This window comes from Protobothrops mucrosquamatus, unplaced genomic scaffold (genome assembly GCF_001527695.2).
Source record: "Protobothrops mucrosquamatus isolate PMUCROS unplaced genomic scaffold, P.Mucros_1.0 scaffold677, whole genome shotgun sequence".
Classification (NCBI taxonomy): Eukaryota; Metazoa; Chordata; class Lepidosauria; order Squamata; family Viperidae; genus Protobothrops; species Protobothrops mucrosquamatus.
The window spans coordinates 20,332-39,644 of record NW_015386964.1 but is presented as its reverse complement, the minus strand read 5'-3'; the positions used below and the strand labels follow the sequence as shown (position 1 = coordinate 39,644).

Genomic DNA, 19,313 nt, shown 5'->3' with positions numbered 1-19,313 from the left:
TGGCATCTTTTTTTAAAATAGGAATCATTTGAAACAAGAAAAGAAATTTAGGAAGAACATTCATTTTTACAGCTGAAATTCTTCCCAACAAAGATAATTGCAATTTTTTCCAATCATTTAAATCCTTTTGTACCTTAGCCCATAAGGCTTCATAATTATTCTTATACAATTTTGCATTGGAAGCTGTAATATAAACCCCAAATATTTTATCTTTTTAACCATTTCAAAACCTGTAAGTGTAACTAACATATCTTTATCATCCTTAGACATATTTTTCGGTAATATCTTAGTCTTATTATTGTCACTGTTGAAATGGAGCCCTGCACAGTGATGGACAGTCATGCTGAAAAAAACCATCTCCCAGAGGAAACCTGCTGCATTGTCTCTTGCCTCTGCCTCTTACCTTCTTGTTGCTTGCATCAGGAGACATTTCTCCCACTGACACTGATTCTGTTCCTACCATGATATCTTCAGCTTCCAGCTGTTGTTGCTCAGTTCAAAATCCCCCCAGCAATATTTTTTCCATATATCCTCCAAGCCACAGGAAATTGAAAATTGTGTTTGAGGGCAACTTTAAACTGAAAACTGCCCCTATAACTTGGCTGCAAGTGGGTAGTTGACCATTAGGTAGAAATGAAGTCATAATCTCAAACTTTTTGAGTTCACAATATGAATGAAAGTATAAGTAAGCTTTATTTATTTATTTTGCTTCCACAGCTGATCACATACTGGGAAAAGACATTCAAGATTGACCTGTTCAAGCCACAAATTGGTGTGGTAAATGTCACCGATGTGAGTATCAGCTGGCTCATAGTTTCAATGGCCTTAGCATCAAGGCTACTGGATCTGGTTTTGTGCTTACTTGCATATCTTGTCCATTCTCTAAGCATCCCACTGCCTTACAGAAGTGTGAATACAGCTCTGCATAAATGATGGACATAATTAAGATGATATAATAATAAGTTCAACTGCTCCATTAAGGGGTAGAGCAGAACAATTGCCACAGCCTTGTTACTTTGTCTTGCATGGTATACAGTAAACATAAATTGTCATAAGAACTTACTGTGTCTTGTTAATTTTAATAGCATAATTGTATTGTTTATTTATTGTCATTGTATGTGCGTACATAGTATACATATACAACGAAATTTACTTGACACCCAAAAACCAAGTCCCACACACATAATCCCCAACACACTCCCCCCCCACAATCCCCACCCCTAAAACCACCCAACATCCACACAACAGACCAAGTAATGCTGTCCAACAGTTCACTGATGGTGGCCCCTTAGTTTGTTGTTGAGTGCAATTACAGCTCTGGGATAAAAACTATTCAGAAAACTTGTGGTCTGAGTTTTAATTATTCTGTATCTTCTGTCAGAAGGCAACAGTCCAAAAAGATTGTAAGCAGGATGGGAAGAGTCTCTGAGAATGTTATGCAACTTCCTCAAACAACGAGATTCGAAGATGTTATCCAGGGCTGGTAGTTGGAGTCCAATAATATTCTGGGCAGTTTTAATAATCCTCTGTAGAGCTTTTTTGTCTGCTACAGAGCTGCCCCCATACCATGCAAGAATGCCGTATGTCAGGACACTCTCAATGGCTCTGTGATAGTAGGACAGGAGTAGACGCTGAGATAAATTTATCTTCCTGAGCATTCTCAGGAAGTACAGCCTCTTCTGTGCCTTCTTCACAAGCATGTTAGCATTCATAGTCCATGAGAGGTCCTCCGAAATATAAGTGCCCAGAAATTTAAAACTACCCACCCTCTCCAGATTCATTATAATGAACTACAGATATTCCTGTTTTGTCTGCTCTATAAACTGAAAACAGTTTGTAGGGAAGGCTTTCCCTTCTTTCTTCCTAACCTACACAAGAAAAATTTTGGCTGCTTTTTTGCAAGCCAACTCCCCAGGCCGGATATACTGTATATTTGCAGCCAGTACTATGTAGTGTTTTGAAAGGTTTTTTTTTAATGTATTTCTACAGGGTGAGGGATGCAGTATTCACATTGAATTTACTTTGGAAGGATGGCCCTGGAGATTAACAGTTGTTTATAAAATTCAAGTAATAACTTTATACCAACTGAACAATGCTTAAACAAAGAAAGTCATCACTGATTTGAAGATGTGTGCACATATGAGCACGCATGCACACAAAACCTGCTAATAGTTTCATAGTTGAAACTGTGGTGGAATCTTTTCATTAAAAGATTGAGTTTTCATCATATTTTTCAGACAGTTAGTTGGCATTCATAGAGGTGAAGACACTCACCTCCCACTCAGTGACAGATGTTTCTCTTTGTTAGGATGCAAAGAGAAAATATCTGCTGCAAACTCCATGTAGACGTCAGGAAGGACATCTGGCCAGTAAACACTCAGCTCCACTCAGTCACTCAACCCCACCCTGAAGCAAAGCATTACAGGGTTGTAAAAAGAAAAAGAGTTGGTGTTCATAGATTCACTTTGCTGGTCTTCTGCCTGTCTGCTCTATAAAGAGGCTTTTACAGTCCTTGCGTTATAGATTTTGTAGATGAGCCTATTTTTTTTCTTCTTGGGCTACTGGGTCTTTTGGTTTGCTTAAGATATTTTGGCGGACTTTTGTTCATGTACTACAGAGATGCTGTGTTGTTGTAGTACTCTGTTCATTATATATAAGATGGTACTTTAGTAGCAGAACACTTAGTTGATGTAGGTTGTTCTATGATAGGCTTGTTTTTCTAGTGTGCTGTCATTTCCTCCGCTGATGAAGATATGCAGGAAGAGGTCTGCTAGTTTTTTACTCTTTTCTTGTGAATTTTATTTCATTTATCATTTTATTTATTCAATTTACATAGCTTCCCATTGTGCATTAATGACTCTAGGGAGCTCACAATTAAAACTTAAACTATACCAAAAACCCAAAAACAAACCTCAAAACAAACAGCCATACGGACAATACAAATGTTAAAAATGATTAAACACCATACAGTACAATCACTGAGAGTGCATAGCCATTCAAGAATGGTACTCTCTGATCCTCAAGCCAGATGTCAATACCAGGCCTTCAGACTCTTTCAGAAGGCCAGCAAAGTTGGGGCCAGCCTGATCTTGAGGGGGGGGGTTGCATGGGGGAGGAGGGGAAATACCAGCAGAAAAATGGACCCACCATTCTGCTGGAACTGATGGGTGGGTAGAGGTCAATGGGGAGAGGTCATCCCTCAAATAACTTGGCCCCTTATAGGGCTTTATAGGTTATCACCAGTGTCTTGAATTAGACCGGGAGCAAATTTATAATCAATTGAGAAACTTCTATTGGTTCCAAATGCTGCAGCTTGAGAAGTTATAGGCATAGCTCATTACCTATGTAACTCTGCAAGCTGCATTGGCTACCAGTCAGGCTTCCACATGCAATTGAAGGTGCTGATTCTCCCCTTTAAAGCCTTATGTGGCATAGGATGGAGTTATTTGAGGGACTGCTTATAAGGGAGAGGGAGGAGGGAGAGGGAGAGAGAGAGAGAGCTGAAACAGCTCTCCTCATAGGTTTTTCAGAAAAAGTTATGTGCTTTAATACAGGGCTTTTCAACCAGTGGTACACATACCACCTGTGGTACATTGGCACATGGCAGGTGGTACGCAGCCTTGCCCAGCCCAGCCAAGTGTTAGTGGGGAGAAGGAATGAGCCAAAGCGGTGCAGTGCAGGACTTGCCCTGAGAGAGTCTTCAGGAGCTGCAGGGCTGCTGGGGCAAGGCAAAGGCCCTAGGATCGACACTTCCGGAAGAGAAAGGAGGAGGAGGGGGGCAGAGACAGGAAGGGATATAAAAGGAGGCAGTTTGGGCGGGAGAGGGAGAGAAAAAAAAGATGCAGCCTTGGAAGGAGGAGGAAGAGTCAGCTGGAGCTGCACCAAAGAGAAAAGGAGGAGGAGGAGGAGGAGGAGGAGGGGTGAGAGAGGAGAGGACAAAAAACAGGCCAGGTGACAGCAACAAACAGGTAAGAAACACAGCTGGTGGCTGTGCTGCCAGTGGCCATGGCTTGAAAGGTCACTGTAAATTGCTGGACAAGAGCCACACAGCGTTAAGAGCAGTGGTGGGAAGATATTTGTAATGAGGGAGGGAGAAAAACAGGCATCCCCTGAAGGAGATCAGCAAATGGCCCTCGCCCACTTCACACACCTGTGGACTCTGGGTGAGGGGACACCGCGAGTGGCATGAGAGTCCACGTTACCTGCGCTATGCCACCCAGACCCCAGCCTGGTTTTGGTAGGAAGTGGTGCACTCTCACCGTGCGGAGCAGCTGAACTGAGCGAGATGAACCAGTGGCATGCCGAACCTGCCTGGACGCATGCAGAGGCGGCGGCACTCTGTTCTTAACGCTGTGCGGCTCTTGTCCAGCAATTTACAGTGGCCTTTCAAGCCATGGTCATCGGCAGCACAGCCACCAGCCTCAGCCTGTCCCCCTCCCCTTGTCCCTTCCTGGGCATGGTGGGAGGGAGGGAGGGAGGGAGGGAGGGAGGAAGGAAGGAAGGAAGGAAGGGACAATGGGAGGGAGGGAAGGAAGGGACAATGGGAGGGAGGGAAGGAAGGAAGGAAGGAAGGAAGGAAGGAAGGAAGGAAGGAAGGAAGGAAGGAAGGAAGAGACAATGGCAGGGAGGGAAGGAAGGAAGGGACAATGGGAGGGAAGGAAGGAACAAAGGGACAAAGAGGGAGGGAAGGAAGGGACAATGAGAGTGTCAGGATTCAGTTATATTTCCTTTCTATCTATCTTCTCTGATCTAAAATCAATTCTTACCCTTTCCTGCGTCCTGCCATACTCCCAAGGGGGAGGTTTTTTTATTACTTTCACTTCCTCTATTCACCTCTGCTAACCATTACAATGTAACCATTTGCCTTTTATCCTATGCACCTCTGAACTTTTCCTCCTTATCGGGCAACTAGGAAAGGTTTTTTGTTTTTTTTTATAAAAGATACAGTCTCCAAAATCTGGTTTATTTATCCATCATCAAGTGAGGAGCTGTTGCATGATCATGTACAACAGATCCGGATTGATGTTATCTTTCCTAGATTTAACATCTAGAAATCGCCCGGAAGAACTGTGGGATGGGGGTTGCTTAGGGACACTTTAAAACATTGATTTGTGAGGGAATCCCTCAGATCCTGTCTATCATGCCTACTATCAATTTCTCTTAATAAAAGTTCCTATTGGAAGAAACCGTTTCCAAGAGTTCTGCTTTCTTAAGATGTGGATTGAAGTGGTTCCTTACATTAAACAGGATCTGCAGTAATAGTCAACCTGGAAGGGAGAACCTTGCTGGGGGACTTTGCAAAAAATACAATGTCAGACAACAAGGCAGGGAAGGGAGAAAACCCCATGGAGAGGGAGCCTTTCCCCTGACTGAAAACCTGCCAACAGTCGGGATCTGAAATGTCATACTCCTCAGGAGAAGAGATGGTGGAGACGTGTAACCACAAACCTCGGTGGTCAATGGGCATTGGAAAGAAAGGCGAGTGGGAAAAGAGATCGAGAAAGGTGACCCTGAGACGGGGGCCCCACCACCAGACTGGAAGCAGGAGATGGAGAAATCCCTGCACGTTAGCGAAGAGGAAGGAAGTTGGGCACAGCACTCGAACTGGATCCTAGAGAAAGCTATCAACCTGATAAAAAGAATCGTCGGCTCTCTAGGGGAGGAGAATTCTGAGCCCCGCGGCCGCACCAGCACCTTGAGCTGCAGCTGGAAAGACACTGAGGGGGAATTGGAACCTGTAGTCCTGGGGACGTCCGCTGATCCAGTAGTGACCATTTCAGCAACCCCCACTCCCCGCCAACCCACAGATGGCGATCCGGGTGGAAGACAATACCACCGACGGCGAAGGCACCGATCCATTCAAAGACTCCCGCTGCTGGACGTGAAATTCAAGGGGGAACCGACACACTTGGGGTTTTTCCTAACCCAAGTCCTCAGCTACATGGAGGAATACAGGCGGTACATCGCGAGCGACAAAGCCCGCATCCGTATTGTGCAATCCGCTCTAGACAGACCGGCTGCAGATTGGGTGGTGAATTTGCACGATTCTAATGCCCCAGAACTCAACGATTTCAACCGTTTCATGTCCTCTCTGAGGAGGCAATTTGAGGACCCCCTGGCTGATTGCAAAGCCCGCGAAAGAATCAAAATGGTGAGAAAAGGCAGACGCCCGGTAGCCAAATATATGCAAGAATTCCGGGCCATTACCAGCAAGCTGAACTGGTCGGAAGCCATCTTCCTTAGCCATTTCAAAGACAGCCTAAATTACGACCTGTATGATGCTTGCCTGCCCCGGGGGGACCCACACCAACTCAACGAATGATATGTCCTGGCAGAGGAAGTAGAGATTGACCTACTGAAGAGGCACCACTGAGGAAAACCATGGGGCTACTCACCGCCTGAGCCGACGTGCGAGCCAGCGAAGCCACCAGCTATGGCCAAGAAGCCAACAGGCTGTTTCAAATGTGGGAGAGAGGGGCATTGGGCCATAGAATGCCGCTTGAAAGCCCCTCAGCACAACCCAGACCAATCACCGACCAGGAAATCTGGAAAGTCCCCAGCCAAGCCAAAAGAACCCACCATGAGAGCAATAGAGGCTGTGGAGTCCCCAAGCTCTGCCCAACGTGGGGAGGGAACTCCAGCCTACACCACAGAGCCGGTGGACACCTCAGATGACAGCTCAGAGGGCAAACCCCTGGTAAGTGGACCCAGCGCACCCATCCTCAAGACAGTGACTATATTAGCTCTCTCCATGCCCGAAGCTGTCAAAGTGAAAGCCTTAATAGACTCTGGCTGCACCCGCTGCCTCATTAGCCCGACGCTAGTGGGGAATTTGGGCATTCCGGTGAGGAGGCTAATCTCCTGTATAACCAATCTCATTTGGCCAGTTAGATGGATCCATAGCAGGGGAGGTGCCAGCTACCCTAGCAACTTTACCAGTCCACCTATCCCTGGGAAACCTTGAGGATGACATAACGTTTGTAGTGACCCCAGGCATGGAATGCCCAATGATCCTAGGACTGGAATGGTTAAAGAAATGGAACCCCTGGGTAAATTGGAGGATGGCAGAAATCAATTTCCCAAAGGGGGACCCTACGGACTTAAAACCCCAAGGGGACCTACCAAAATTAAGAACGGAAAAGGCATCCATGGGAGAAGAAAATGGGCTACCTGAAATACCAGAGGAATACTGAGACCTTGCTGAAGTTTTCAGTGAGGAGAGGGCAGATGAGCTTCCCCCTCACCGACCCATGGATTGTGCCATAGAATTCAAGCCTGGGGCAAAACTCCCGAAGCCCAGACTATACTCCATGAGCCCTAAGGAGAAGGAGGAAATGGAAAGATTCATAAACAAAAAATTAGAAAGGGGATTCATCAAACCTGCCAAGCCTAAAGTGGCCACCCCGGTCCTCTTTAGAGAGAAGAAGAATGGCACTTTACGCTTGTGCGTGGACTATCGCCTATTGAATGCAATCAGTGAAAGCAACCTATACCTCCTACCCCTCATGAAGGACACGTTATCCCACCTCTCGAAAGGGAGAATTTTTACTGAACTAGATCTAAAGGAAGCGTATTACCGTGTTAGAATTAAGGAAGGGGATGAATGGAAAACTGCATTTAATTGCCCAATCGGGTGCTACCAATTCAAAATTTTGCCATTTGGACTACAAGGGGGGCCCGCAGTATTTATGCAATTAATCAACGAGGTACTAAAGGAGAACCTATTTAAGGGGGTTCTGGTTTACTTAGATGACATCCTTATCTTCACCGAATCCAAAGAGGAACATGTCAACCTAGTCAGAGCGGTTTTAAAGAAACTGCAAGCTGCCCACCTATATGCCAAATTATCGAAATGCGAATTCCACCAGAAAAAAATAGACTACCTAGGTTATCGTATATCCCCACAGGGCATTGAAATGGACCCAGAGAAGGTCAGAGCAGTATTAGAATGGGCACCATCTCGCACAAGAAATCAGCTGCAAAGTTTCCTGGGTTTCGCAAACTTTTACCGCCAATTCATTCCCTTATTTGCCCAGATAGCCCTGCCCCTCATGAACTTACTAAAAACGAAGGGAGAATCCACAGTGAAACCTAGCCACCCACTAAAATGGACAATGGAATGCCAAGTGGCGTTTGAGAGATTAAAGAGACTCTTTTCTGCCAAACTGAGGCATCCAGACATGGATAAGCCCTTGGTAATGAAAGTGATGTGGCAGTGGGGGCTGTACTATTACAAGAAAACGAGGTTGAAAAACCCTGCTTTAATAGAACTCAAGAGCTCTGGTTTTAATGAAGTTATAATTTCTGAAATGTGGTCTTGATTGTATTAGCCTGTCTGTTATCCTTATGTGAATCTCATATATATATTACAATGTATTATATATATGTGTGTGTGTGTGTGTGTGTATTAAAACTTATGATTATTTAAATGACATTTAAAATACTGAACTTGAATGTTTTACCCTTTTAAACCAGAGGCAATTTGCTGTAAAACAGTGAAATTAGCTGCTTTTCATCTCAAAATTGGTTAATACAAAATCAAAATATGTCAATTTAATGGATACCTCAGAGAATGTTTCATTTAGGTTAGTACTAAAATAATCATTTAACTTATTTTTAGTATTGAAATAATAATTTAACTTATTGTACTAATTGGGCTTCCCTGACATATACAGGTAGTCATCAACCTACAACTATAATTGGGACTGAAACTTCCATCACTAAACAAGACAGTTGTTAAGTGAGTCACATCTAGTTTTATGACCTTTTTGTCATGGTCATTAAGTAAATCACCATGGTCATTAAGTGAAGCACACTGTTGTTAAACAAATCTAACTCCCTCCATTGACTATGTTTATTGGAGGCTAGCTGGAAAGGTCGCAAATAGAAATCATATGAGCCTTTGACGCTGCAATCATTATAAATCCGTTCCAGTTGCCAAGGGCCTGAATTCTGATCATGTGACTGATCACAAGTCATTTTTTTCTGCATCATTATAACCTTGAATGGTACCTAAATGAATGGCTGTTAAGTTGAGGACTATCTGTATTTTGTTGTGACAGCTCCTCAGTGATGGATGCCTGTCAAGGAATAGAAATAGACATTTTGTGATCCTTGGCTTAATTTTAAAAGCCCCCTTCAGAAGATCTGTTGTGAAACTTCTGGGAAGATTATCTTCCCTCTGTGTAGTGTTCTGGAAAAAATATTAAGATAATAAGAGTGAGAAAGAAAAAGAGAGGTGTCGGGAAAGGCAAAGGGTGTCTCAGAAAGAAGATGGGCAACATATCCTCTATTCTTCTTCTGTTTAGTGTTGATCAACAGTTGTGATTATCCCAAACTTCTGGAATAATTCAAAGGAATTTTATTTTAGCATGTATATCTTAACAATATTATAATTTAAAAAATGATTATTTGTAATTTTTATTTGTTAATATATATCATATGATCATGTAGTATTACTACTTACATTTGAAAGTTTGTAGTGTTACTAACTTACATTTGAACGCTTTTGTATTCAGTTTATTGGGAGGAGGTGTAGAATGGAATCCACAAATGATTTATGCTCCAGTTTCTTAAACTCTCACTTTATAAATAATTGGGGAAGATTTAAGATTTAAACATATTTTGCTCCAAAAACTCCCAATGTTCCATGAAGAAAATGTTCACCCTTCCTTTCAGGCTGACAGTGTCTGGATGGACATCAGGGATGATGATGAACTCCCTACAGTTGAGGAATTAGAAGATTGGATAGAAGATGTGCTTTCCGGCAAAATAAATACAGAAGATGATGATATTGATGATGATGATGACGTCGATGATGATGATTAGGTTATAGCGCATCGAATACTGTACACTAAAATCTGTGTGCCTCAAAATACTATGCCTTAAAGTGTTTCCCTTTTAAAGGGAAAATACTGTTCTTTTTGACTTCTAAGGGCCATTGAAAGTTCATAGTCTTGATCTCTTTTATTTCTTCCTCTTCCCAAATACTATCTTCCCCCTTCTGGCTTCTACAATGTGTACACTATACCTACAGTAAGTCAGAAATTATTATTTTTTAAATTGTGTAAGCTAAGCGTTTATGGTCTCTGCAGGAAACTTTAAATTTATGGATATATTCACTCATAAGAATAAGAGAAAATACAGGATTATATAATAGTTCATGAGTTACCAAGGACATTTCTGTCCTACACTACTCCCAACAGAATGGCTTGCCAAATCAAAGTGTAGAAAATGGAAATAGTGAAGAGCAATAGACCTTTTCTCCCTGTTCTTCTAACCCTTGGGATTATGGGCTCATATTTTCTCCACCTCCCTACCACAGCTTGCATGGGCATGCATGCTATTTGTGGAGGCCATGTCCTCTACAATGGAATTTCAGTCTTTGAGTCAAACTGCTACTGAGTTGGTTGTAGTGGATCAAAGTGATACAGCAGGATTGTGTATCAGGAGAAGATAGAACAATCCCTCCTCCATTCAAACATTCTGTGTCAATCACCAAAATTGGTGATTGCAGGACTTCAAATGGCCCATTGCAGAATTTTCCCCTCCCTTCCAGTTATGGGGTGCTTTGTGACTCCATGGCCACTTTTGCTTTGGTGGCCAGGGAGAATAGAGCCTTACCCAGCAGCCAGTTACTTCTACCAGTTGTATCTGATAAGAATAACAGCCTTTGGAATGTAATGCATGTGGTGGCTATTCCTATTGGTAACCCCTGTTGCTTATCCCATGGGCTGCCACTCTCGGTTCCCTGATCCATAATAGCCTGCCTCCTTCCCTGCTGTAGCTGTACTGCTGCTATCAGAGGTCTCCACTGTTGGCCTGAGAAATCAGTTAGCAAAAGGAAGAGAAGCAGGGAAGGCAAGAGATCTGCATATGGAGGGGTGGGAGAAAGTAGCAGACAGAATCCTTTTCCTCTTTCCTGCTTCTTGCTTCCTCGACAGCAGCGGAAGAAATTATCCCCCAACTTTGATGGTCTCATTTCTGAGATTCAGTAAGAGGAATCTTGTGGCATTTTCCCAGTAGCATACTTTCTTGGAGACCTGAGGAAAAAACGTGGCAGGGGATGTGGGGAAGAGTCCAGTTGGCTTTCTTTTGGAATGAGTTGCATCTATTCCCCATACAGGTCTAGGAAAATTCACCACAGCCAACTCGCCATGGCCATCTCACCACAGCCATCTCACCACAGCCATCTCGCCATAGCCATCTCGATGCGGCCATCTCACCATGGGACAACTCACCAAGACCAATTCACCATGGGACAACTCACCATGGACAATTCCATACTGGATAACTCAGTGTGATAAGTTATTTGCCATTGTTTCTTTGACATTATTTCTATTGACAAAAATGGAAATAATACAGTGGTAGATAACATTTATTGTGTTGAGTTATCCCATGTGGCAAGTTGTCTCATGGCGAGTTGTCCATGATGAGATGGCCATGGCAAGTTGGCTATGATGACATGACCGTAGTGAGATGGCTGCAGAGAGATGGCTGGGGTGAATTGTCCCATTCTGCTTCAGACACCAGAAGAACTGAGAATCACCAGTAGTGACTGATATTGAAATTGCTTGGTTCAGGATATATATTTCCCATACTTTGTAATGCTTATGTTCTATTTTTGGATGCTGCCCAATTGAAATTAAAAAGAAATTCTGATTGGACTGATTCAGGATTTCATTTCATCTTACCTCATTTCTGTGCTTATCAATACTCAGTCTGCAATAAAGCTATCTGGGCCATCCATCACTGCCCTGCTTTCTAGAGGCTGATATCCAAGTTTCCTTCCCCAGGGTGATAAAACATGACTAGCCAATGTCAGACTATTCTGTATAGATGATTGATCAGGATTCACATTTCCATTAAAACTCCATATTGTGTGTATATTCATATGCACCTATAACTTTTGTATTTATCCAATTAGAACATAGAATACAAGTTGGGAAGGGACCTTGGAGGTTTTCCTAGTCCAACCAGGTGCTTGAGCAGGAGACCTTATACCATTCCAGACAAATCTCTTCTTGAAAACTTCCAGTGATGGGGAACCTATAATTTCTGGTTTATATCACCACCAATCATGTTTCAAATTATGTTCAGCTGATATATTATCTGAAGGTCTTTCCTTTTTTTGCACCTACTAACATTACAAAAATTGACCTTGCAACATTGTTCTCTGCCATATTTCCATGATGTTGCTTTCATCTCATCCTGGATATTTCTCATGAGTGAGACAGGTTTGTCATCTTTGCTCTACCAGTGATAGAGTTTCTCCATTTATTCTGTCCAAGAAAAATGTCATGATGTGCTATGATTGACAGTAAATTTCATGTTGGGTAGATGAGTGAATACTACTTTAATTCAGCACTGGGGAAAGTCCCAAATAAAGTGTCAGAGAGTATATTTCATATAAGCTCTTCATCACTCTTACTTGATACACTGAAATTATTAGTTGAGATGAACTGGGGAAAAAATATTTTTCAAAAAGAAGTTATTGATCTACCCAACTTCTTCTTGATTTCAGTCTAAACATCTCATACTTATTTTCAAATGCCTGGGAGTTTGACTCAAAATGTTTTATAACATAGGCCTGTTCTAATTTCTCCAAATGGGGAAGTGAGGAAGGATTGCATTGTCAGCTTGGTATGTAATGCTGACCATGCTGTCCATGCTGTCACCATTATTTGATTCATGTACTGTATGTTTAGAAAAGGTCACCTTTCCCAATGCAACTTGCAGTATTGCTTCTTCATGTGATTGGATCTCCAATTGTGCAGGGATTTCAATTGCATTAAATATCTACCTGCATACCATAGGTGGATGGGGGATCTGTGTTTGATCCAACTTCCCCGCCCACAATTTTTGTGGTAGTCATTAAGTGGGTCACCACCGTGTCCAATTTTATGACTTATTAAGCAAACACTGCAGTTATTAAATGAACGCTGCAGTCATTAAGCAAACCTATTTTCACCAATGGGCAATTTTGCTGGAAACTGTAAATAAATACCAGAAACCAGCAAAATCTGCCAAACATTGCAGTTATATGATCACAGGATACTGTAAACAGCTGAAAATGTGAGCTGGTTGCTAAACACCCCAAATGTGATCCCATGGCTGTGTTGGGTGACGCAGATCGTAACTTCGAAAATGGGTTTGAAGTAGCTCTGGGGAAGTCAGTCTTAACTTTGAATGGTTGCTAAGCAACTGGTCATTAAGCAAGGACTACTTACATTATTATTCTTGGAACATTATCCTGAAATTGTTAATTCCACAGAGTCAGCACCTGGCTTATGATTTCTAAGCTTCAACCTCTTTTTTCACACCATGAACTATGTTGAATCAGGTCCTATGAGTGAGAGCCCAGTTCAGTGCTTTCTTTTACCAGCAGTCATTAATCAAGAGCACTACTGTTTAGCAAATATTGGACACTGTGCCCATAGGTCTTCAAAAGGATAGAGGTTATGGCTGTTCAGAAGAAGGAGAAAACTAAAGTAATGCTTTTTTGTCCTGTTCCCTTGCTTAAATTGGTTTGATATTGCCTTTGAATAAGTTCCACCAGGATCCTACTTTTGCTGACATTTTGTTTTCTTGTTTGATTCTTCTACAAGTGATATCAAAAGCATCTAGGCAGTGAGGGTAGGAGAGTGATGCTATTCCTTGCTCTCAGCTCCATCCATGCAACACAGTCCTATTGTCCCAGGCAAATGTTAAATAATTTTGATGCCCAAACATTAATAATAAGCATGTACTGCATTTAATGCCATTGTATTGGATTTTGGTTTATGAGGCACTGTGCGTTGTTCATATTACAATCTCTGAATGTCATTTACTTGGACACAGATACACTTCTGTTGAGCATTACACACTGTGCTAAGCCATAGAATGATTGCAATTTTATGGATTAGGGAACTCCTGAGTCCAGTTAATTGTGGCTTATGTAGGGTTAAGCAAACCATATGCGTTTGTGCTATTTCATCATTCTCCCACAGGTATTTTTTCTTAACATAATGCTGCTATAAGAACTATGAATCTGATTTTCATATATGGATATATGGTTGTCAAAAATCTGAAGTATTATAACTTCACACATTGCAATGAAGATCTAAAAGAAGAAAAATACGTTTTGATGCCTTATGATAAAGGAAGTAGTTGTAATCAGGAATTTTCCCATTGTACTGTGATATTTGCAGTTCTGGCTAATTCTTCTTGGTCTCGTTTTTCTTAGATGTGATTAGAAAGTATGAAGTATGTCATTCATCTTAAGTGACTTTTGGTTGATGAAGAGGGTATACATCTTAGAGTTATTCATATGCAGCTAACACACATACTTCATTGTTTCATTATTTGCCATTTATTTTTAATATAATAGACCAATACAATGCAAAATACATCCACATGGGAAATAATGTTACATATAAGAAGGAAAAACTTCTGGATACTGCTAGGAAGTGGCCATGAAGATACTGAAAGACATTTTGGCCTGAAATGTTGTCATTGTGTCCTGATCGCAATATTTTCATGGTCAATACTGTCAATACTGTTCAATTACTCTGAGAGAAATTTCTACTTAAGCTGATACAAAAGTTTGATACAGCAATAAATTTGTCTGTCCAGTTGACATTTCCAGAAAAAAGAAACTTCTGGGACATGATTATACCAAGAGTATAATACTTTACTGAAAATTTACATTGGCACAGAAGAAGCAAAAGGTTTTCCTGTGTGAAAGCTTACTTAATTAAACAATAGATTCCCTTGTCCCCACCCACCAGGTGTTCACATTGTCCAATAGTAATGCTTCTTCTTGTTATGGGAAAAGTCCACTTCTCCATTGAGCACCTGTGTTAGTGATCTTGGCATTCTTGCAGGCTCTGAAAGATGCCTCTGTTGCCTAGATTACCATCCCTCCCACCTTTGCATTCCATTCCACAATCTTTACTCTGTTTTTGTCAAGCTATGAGCGAGGGAGAAAATGTAGGTGAAAGGGTGAATCAGTCTTGACAGTAGGAAAATGTTGCTCAGATACCAAACTCTACAGTATACCATGATAGAGTAGAGTAGAGTAGAGTAGAGTAGAGTAGAGAAGAGAAGAGAAGAGAAGAGAAGAGAAGAGAAGAGAAGAGAAGAGAAGAGAAGAGAAGAGAAGAGAAGAGAAGAGAAGAGAAGAGAAGAGAAGAGTAGAGTAGAAGCTGGAAGGAACCTTGGAGGTCTTCTAGTCCAGCCCCCTGCTCAAGCAGGAGAACCTATACCAGGGGTAGGCAACCTCGGCTCTTTTATGATTCATGGACTTCAACTCCCAGAATGCTGACTCAGGAATTCTGGGAGTGAATTCCATGAGTCATAAAAGAGCCAAGGTTGCCTACCCCTGACCTATACCATCTCAGAGAAGTGATTGTCTAGCCTCTTTTTAAAAATCTCCAGTGATGGAGCACCCACGATTTCTGAGGGCAAGCTATTCCACTGGTTGATTGTCCTCACTGTCAGGAAGTTTCTCCTTAATTCCAGGTTGCTTCTGTTTTTGATCAGTTTCCAATCATTGTTTCTTATCTTGCCCTCTGGTTCTTTGGTGAATAATGTGACCCCCTCTTCTTTGTAGCAGCCCCTCAAATACTGGAATACTGCTATCATGTCTCCCCTATTTCTTCTTTTCTTTAGACTAGCCAAACCCAAGTCCTGCAGCTGTTCTTCATATGTTTTAATCTCCAGGCCTTTGATCATCTTAGTTGCTCTTCTCTGAATTTTTTCCAAACTCTTAACATCTTTTTTGATATATGGTGACCAAAATTGGCTGCAGTATTCTCAGTGTGCTCTTACTAGGGTTTCATAAAGTGGTATAATACCTCACGTGATCTTGATTCTATGCCTCTGTTTATACAACCCAGGATTGTATTAGCTTTTGGGTTAAATGACTGAAAAATGATTATGATAATTTAGGTGAAGGTATCTGCAGTGGGATTTAAGGGATACTGTATTTCAGTGGATTTGCTTCAATACTTACAATACCAGAACTGGTGTTGGAAGGGAGCTGATTTGTCTCATAGCATTTAACAGAACAGAATAACAGAGTTGGAAGGGACCTTGGAGGTCTTCTAGTTCAACTCTACTGCTTAAATAGGAGTCCCTATACTATTTCAGATAAATGGCTGTCCAATCTCTTCTTAAAAGCCTGATGTCATGTGTCTGATTAACGAAACACTTAAAAGGACTTTCAGGCATTTTTACTCCTAAAAGCATTTATTAATGTTACAGATACGTCAGTACAACATGGAGGAAATGCTTAGGACTGGCTTCTTTTCTGCTATGCATGTAATTCTAAGCATTTCCCTCCCACCTTTTTTTGGGGTCATGGTTCACATCTTCCCATCAACTTGGAAGATGTGATTTACTTCTGGTTTCTTTTCCCCTTCTGCCTGGTTTAACTATAAAAATGCCAGACAGCTCTGCATATTGTCAAAGCAAGAATATACAGTATTTGCAGCGTTGACATCCGGCTCCCCTTACAAAAAGGACAGATCCTATAAAGCAAACCAAAGCATATGTTAAGGGTTATCTTTCGGTTTGTTGGGGTGTTTCACATGAAACCTTTTGACCAATCTATTAGCCTTTACTTCACTGGATGCAAATACCTCGACCATGGCACCTGGGTCCGGATAGTGGTAGGCCCAACGGTTCAAGTGAGAGCGCCCTTGGTTGAGAAAAAAAATCAGCTTCTCTGGATCTCCATCGAAGGTTGCATTGAAGGGTGGTGCAAAAACAGGCTGTTGCGGTCCCCACTGGGGCTGTTGCTGCTGGCCCCACCTCTGTTGTTGGTCCCATGGCTGCTGGGCTCCCTGCTGTTGATGTGGTGCCCCCAGTTGCAGTTGGCCCCTTCCTGCCTGCCAATCCCATGGTTGGTGGGCTCTCTGCTGTTGGACTGCAGGGGGTGGTGATGCCCTCTGCTGTTGTAGGCCCCTCAATGATTGCTGGACATGCTGGGCCTCCCCCATCTGCAAGCTGACCGGCTGCAGTTCTCCTGGCTGTTGCATCACCCCAAGCTGCCGTAAAGCTTCTATTAGCTGTGGTAAGCTCAGCTGCTGCTGATTACTCCTCTGTGGGGGTTGCTTGGTTTCACCTTGCTGTAGGGGGCCCAGGCTGGAGTTTTCTCTCTCTGTAGGGCTGGAAGCTTTGGCAGGGGACCCCAGGGGTTGAAAAACTGTTTGTTCTGCAAAGGTGGGGCTGGGGGCCTCTCTCCACAGGAACTGTTCTTCGCTTCGTATTTCTAACTCTTTACATCTCTTTGCCAGGTAGTCTAATGACCCACTGCGAACTGCAGGTGGGTATTTCCACTCACGCGAGTTTTCAGTGACAGACGGCTGGTGGGGGGGGAAGGCAATATGTAAGAATTCCTTAGTTGTGACTCACGTTCATTTATTGGCAATGCTGTGTGGCTTTCTCGAGATTCTTCGCTTGGCCTTATCAGTTCCTCCCATGGTTTTGGCCTCGCTCCCAGCTGGGAAATCTGCCAGATTCCTCTCTCGCCCGGCTTGCCGGCTGTCTCTTCCCCCCCGGGGAAACTGCAGCAACCAAGAGGCTGTCCTCAGACAATTTTCTTTTCTTCATTTTCATATCTTCGCCAAATCTTTTCCAGAACCTCTCAAGATTAGAGGGAGCGGATGGGGTTCGGGATCCCAGATCGTTGTAAAAGGAGTTGGGTCCTAAGCATGATGTCAAGTGTCTGATTAACGAAACACTTAAAAGGACTTTCAGGCATTTTTACTCCTAAAAGCATTTATTAATGTTACAGATACGTCAGTACAACATGGAGGAAATGCTTAGGACTGGCTTCTTTTCCACTATGCATGTAATTCTAAGCATTTCCCTCCCACCTTTTTTTGGGGTCATGGTTCACATCTTCCAATCAACTTGGAAGATGTGATTTACTTCCGGTTTCTTTTCCCCTTCTGCCTGGTTTAACTATAAAAATGCCAGACAGCTCTGCATATTGTCAAAGCAAGAATATACAGTATTTGCAGCGTTGACACCTCCAGTGATAGAACACTCACAAGTTCTAGAGACAAGCTGTTTCATTGATTGTTCTCACTGTCAGAAAATTTCTCCTTAGGCTGAATATCTCCTTGGTAAGTTTTCATCTGTTACTTCTTGTCCTGCCCTCAGGTGCTTTGGAGAATAGGTTGACCCTCTTTTCTCAGTGACAGCCACTTAAATATTGGAAGACTGCTATCATGTCACCCCAAGTCCTTCTCTTTGTTAGACTAGATATACAGTTCCAAAATGTTCTGGACCCCAAATTTTCCTCAAGAGGCTCCCTGAAGGACTGGACTATCACCATTTCAACTTACCAACTTACCAACGGAAGGAACCAGCATTCCTTTAGTTTATATGACTCTCCTGGATTAGCATCCCCCAAGATCCTCCATACAGTAATGGACTGCAAATAGCTTCAGGAGCTGTGCTTCTAAGAGGCCTGCCTGCCGACAGCTGGAAGGCAGGGCTACAATCAGTTCATTGTAAAGTTGTGCCTTCATTTCTTAATCATTTTTAAGGACTATTAATCTTTATTAACCTAAGACAGGCTCTCTGTAGCCACAGCCTGTTATTCCTTTTTGAAGATCTGCGGCATTTGGGGGATTTCTTCATTGTTAAACAACAAGGAAGAAGACTGCTGAAGGCAAGCTAAAATAAGGAAGTGTAGAGTATCTTTTTAAAAAACAAATTGATGGAGAAATATAAGGATAAAAAGTTGTGGTTCTAGATTTTTAGTCACTTGCAGCTTGGTCTGCTTTGGTGTGAGTGGCTAAAACTTTCTAATTTTTATGATTCCTGATTGGCCAGCAATTTATAAGTGATTTACAAAAAAACTACTCTTTGACTAAAGAGGGAGATAAGAAGATGGAGGAGCCAACTGTTAGAGTTGTATTTGAAAAATCCTTAAATAAATCCCAACAGTTCATAGACCGCTATGCTCCAAAGATGTTAAAAAATAAACTACTCAAACTACTTCAGAGATGCAATTATGTGTAGAAAGTTACCAAACCACTGAAGCAATTTCACAAGTAGCTGACAATGTAGAGGAGTCAATTGCAATTTTGGAATATAAACCTGACACCAATCTTTATTAGGATGATTTAAATGTAAACAACTGAAAGAAGAGTTCCAATAAAATCTGCAACTTTCAAAAGGAAAAGTTTGGGACTTTTTCTTCATGGACACTAACAAGTTGAGAAATTCTTGAGAAAAAGAGAAGTTTATAACTACTTGATAAATATTCCAGAGAAGAAAAAGATTTTATTTTATGAAGATAAGCTAGAAGGAGCGAC

General features: G+C 42.1%; 1 protein-coding gene across 1 annotated transcript in view; it reads left to right on the top strand.

Annotated features, from left to right (window-relative positions):
• The window catches only part of LOC107289341 (calsequestrin-2), a 63,485-nt gene extending 53,512 nt beyond the window's left edge, over positions 1-9,973 (top strand). Inside the window, exons 10-11 of the mRNA XM_015818078.1 lie at positions 718-792; positions 9,679-9,973. Of these exons, the coding sequence (XP_015673564.1) occupies positions 718-792; positions 9,679-9,828 (225 nt within the window). The 3' untranslated portion in view covers positions 9,829-9,973. The remainder of the gene's footprint in view (positions 1-717; positions 793-9,678) is intronic.
• The last annotated feature ends 9,340 nt before the right edge of the window (positions 9,974-19,313 follow it).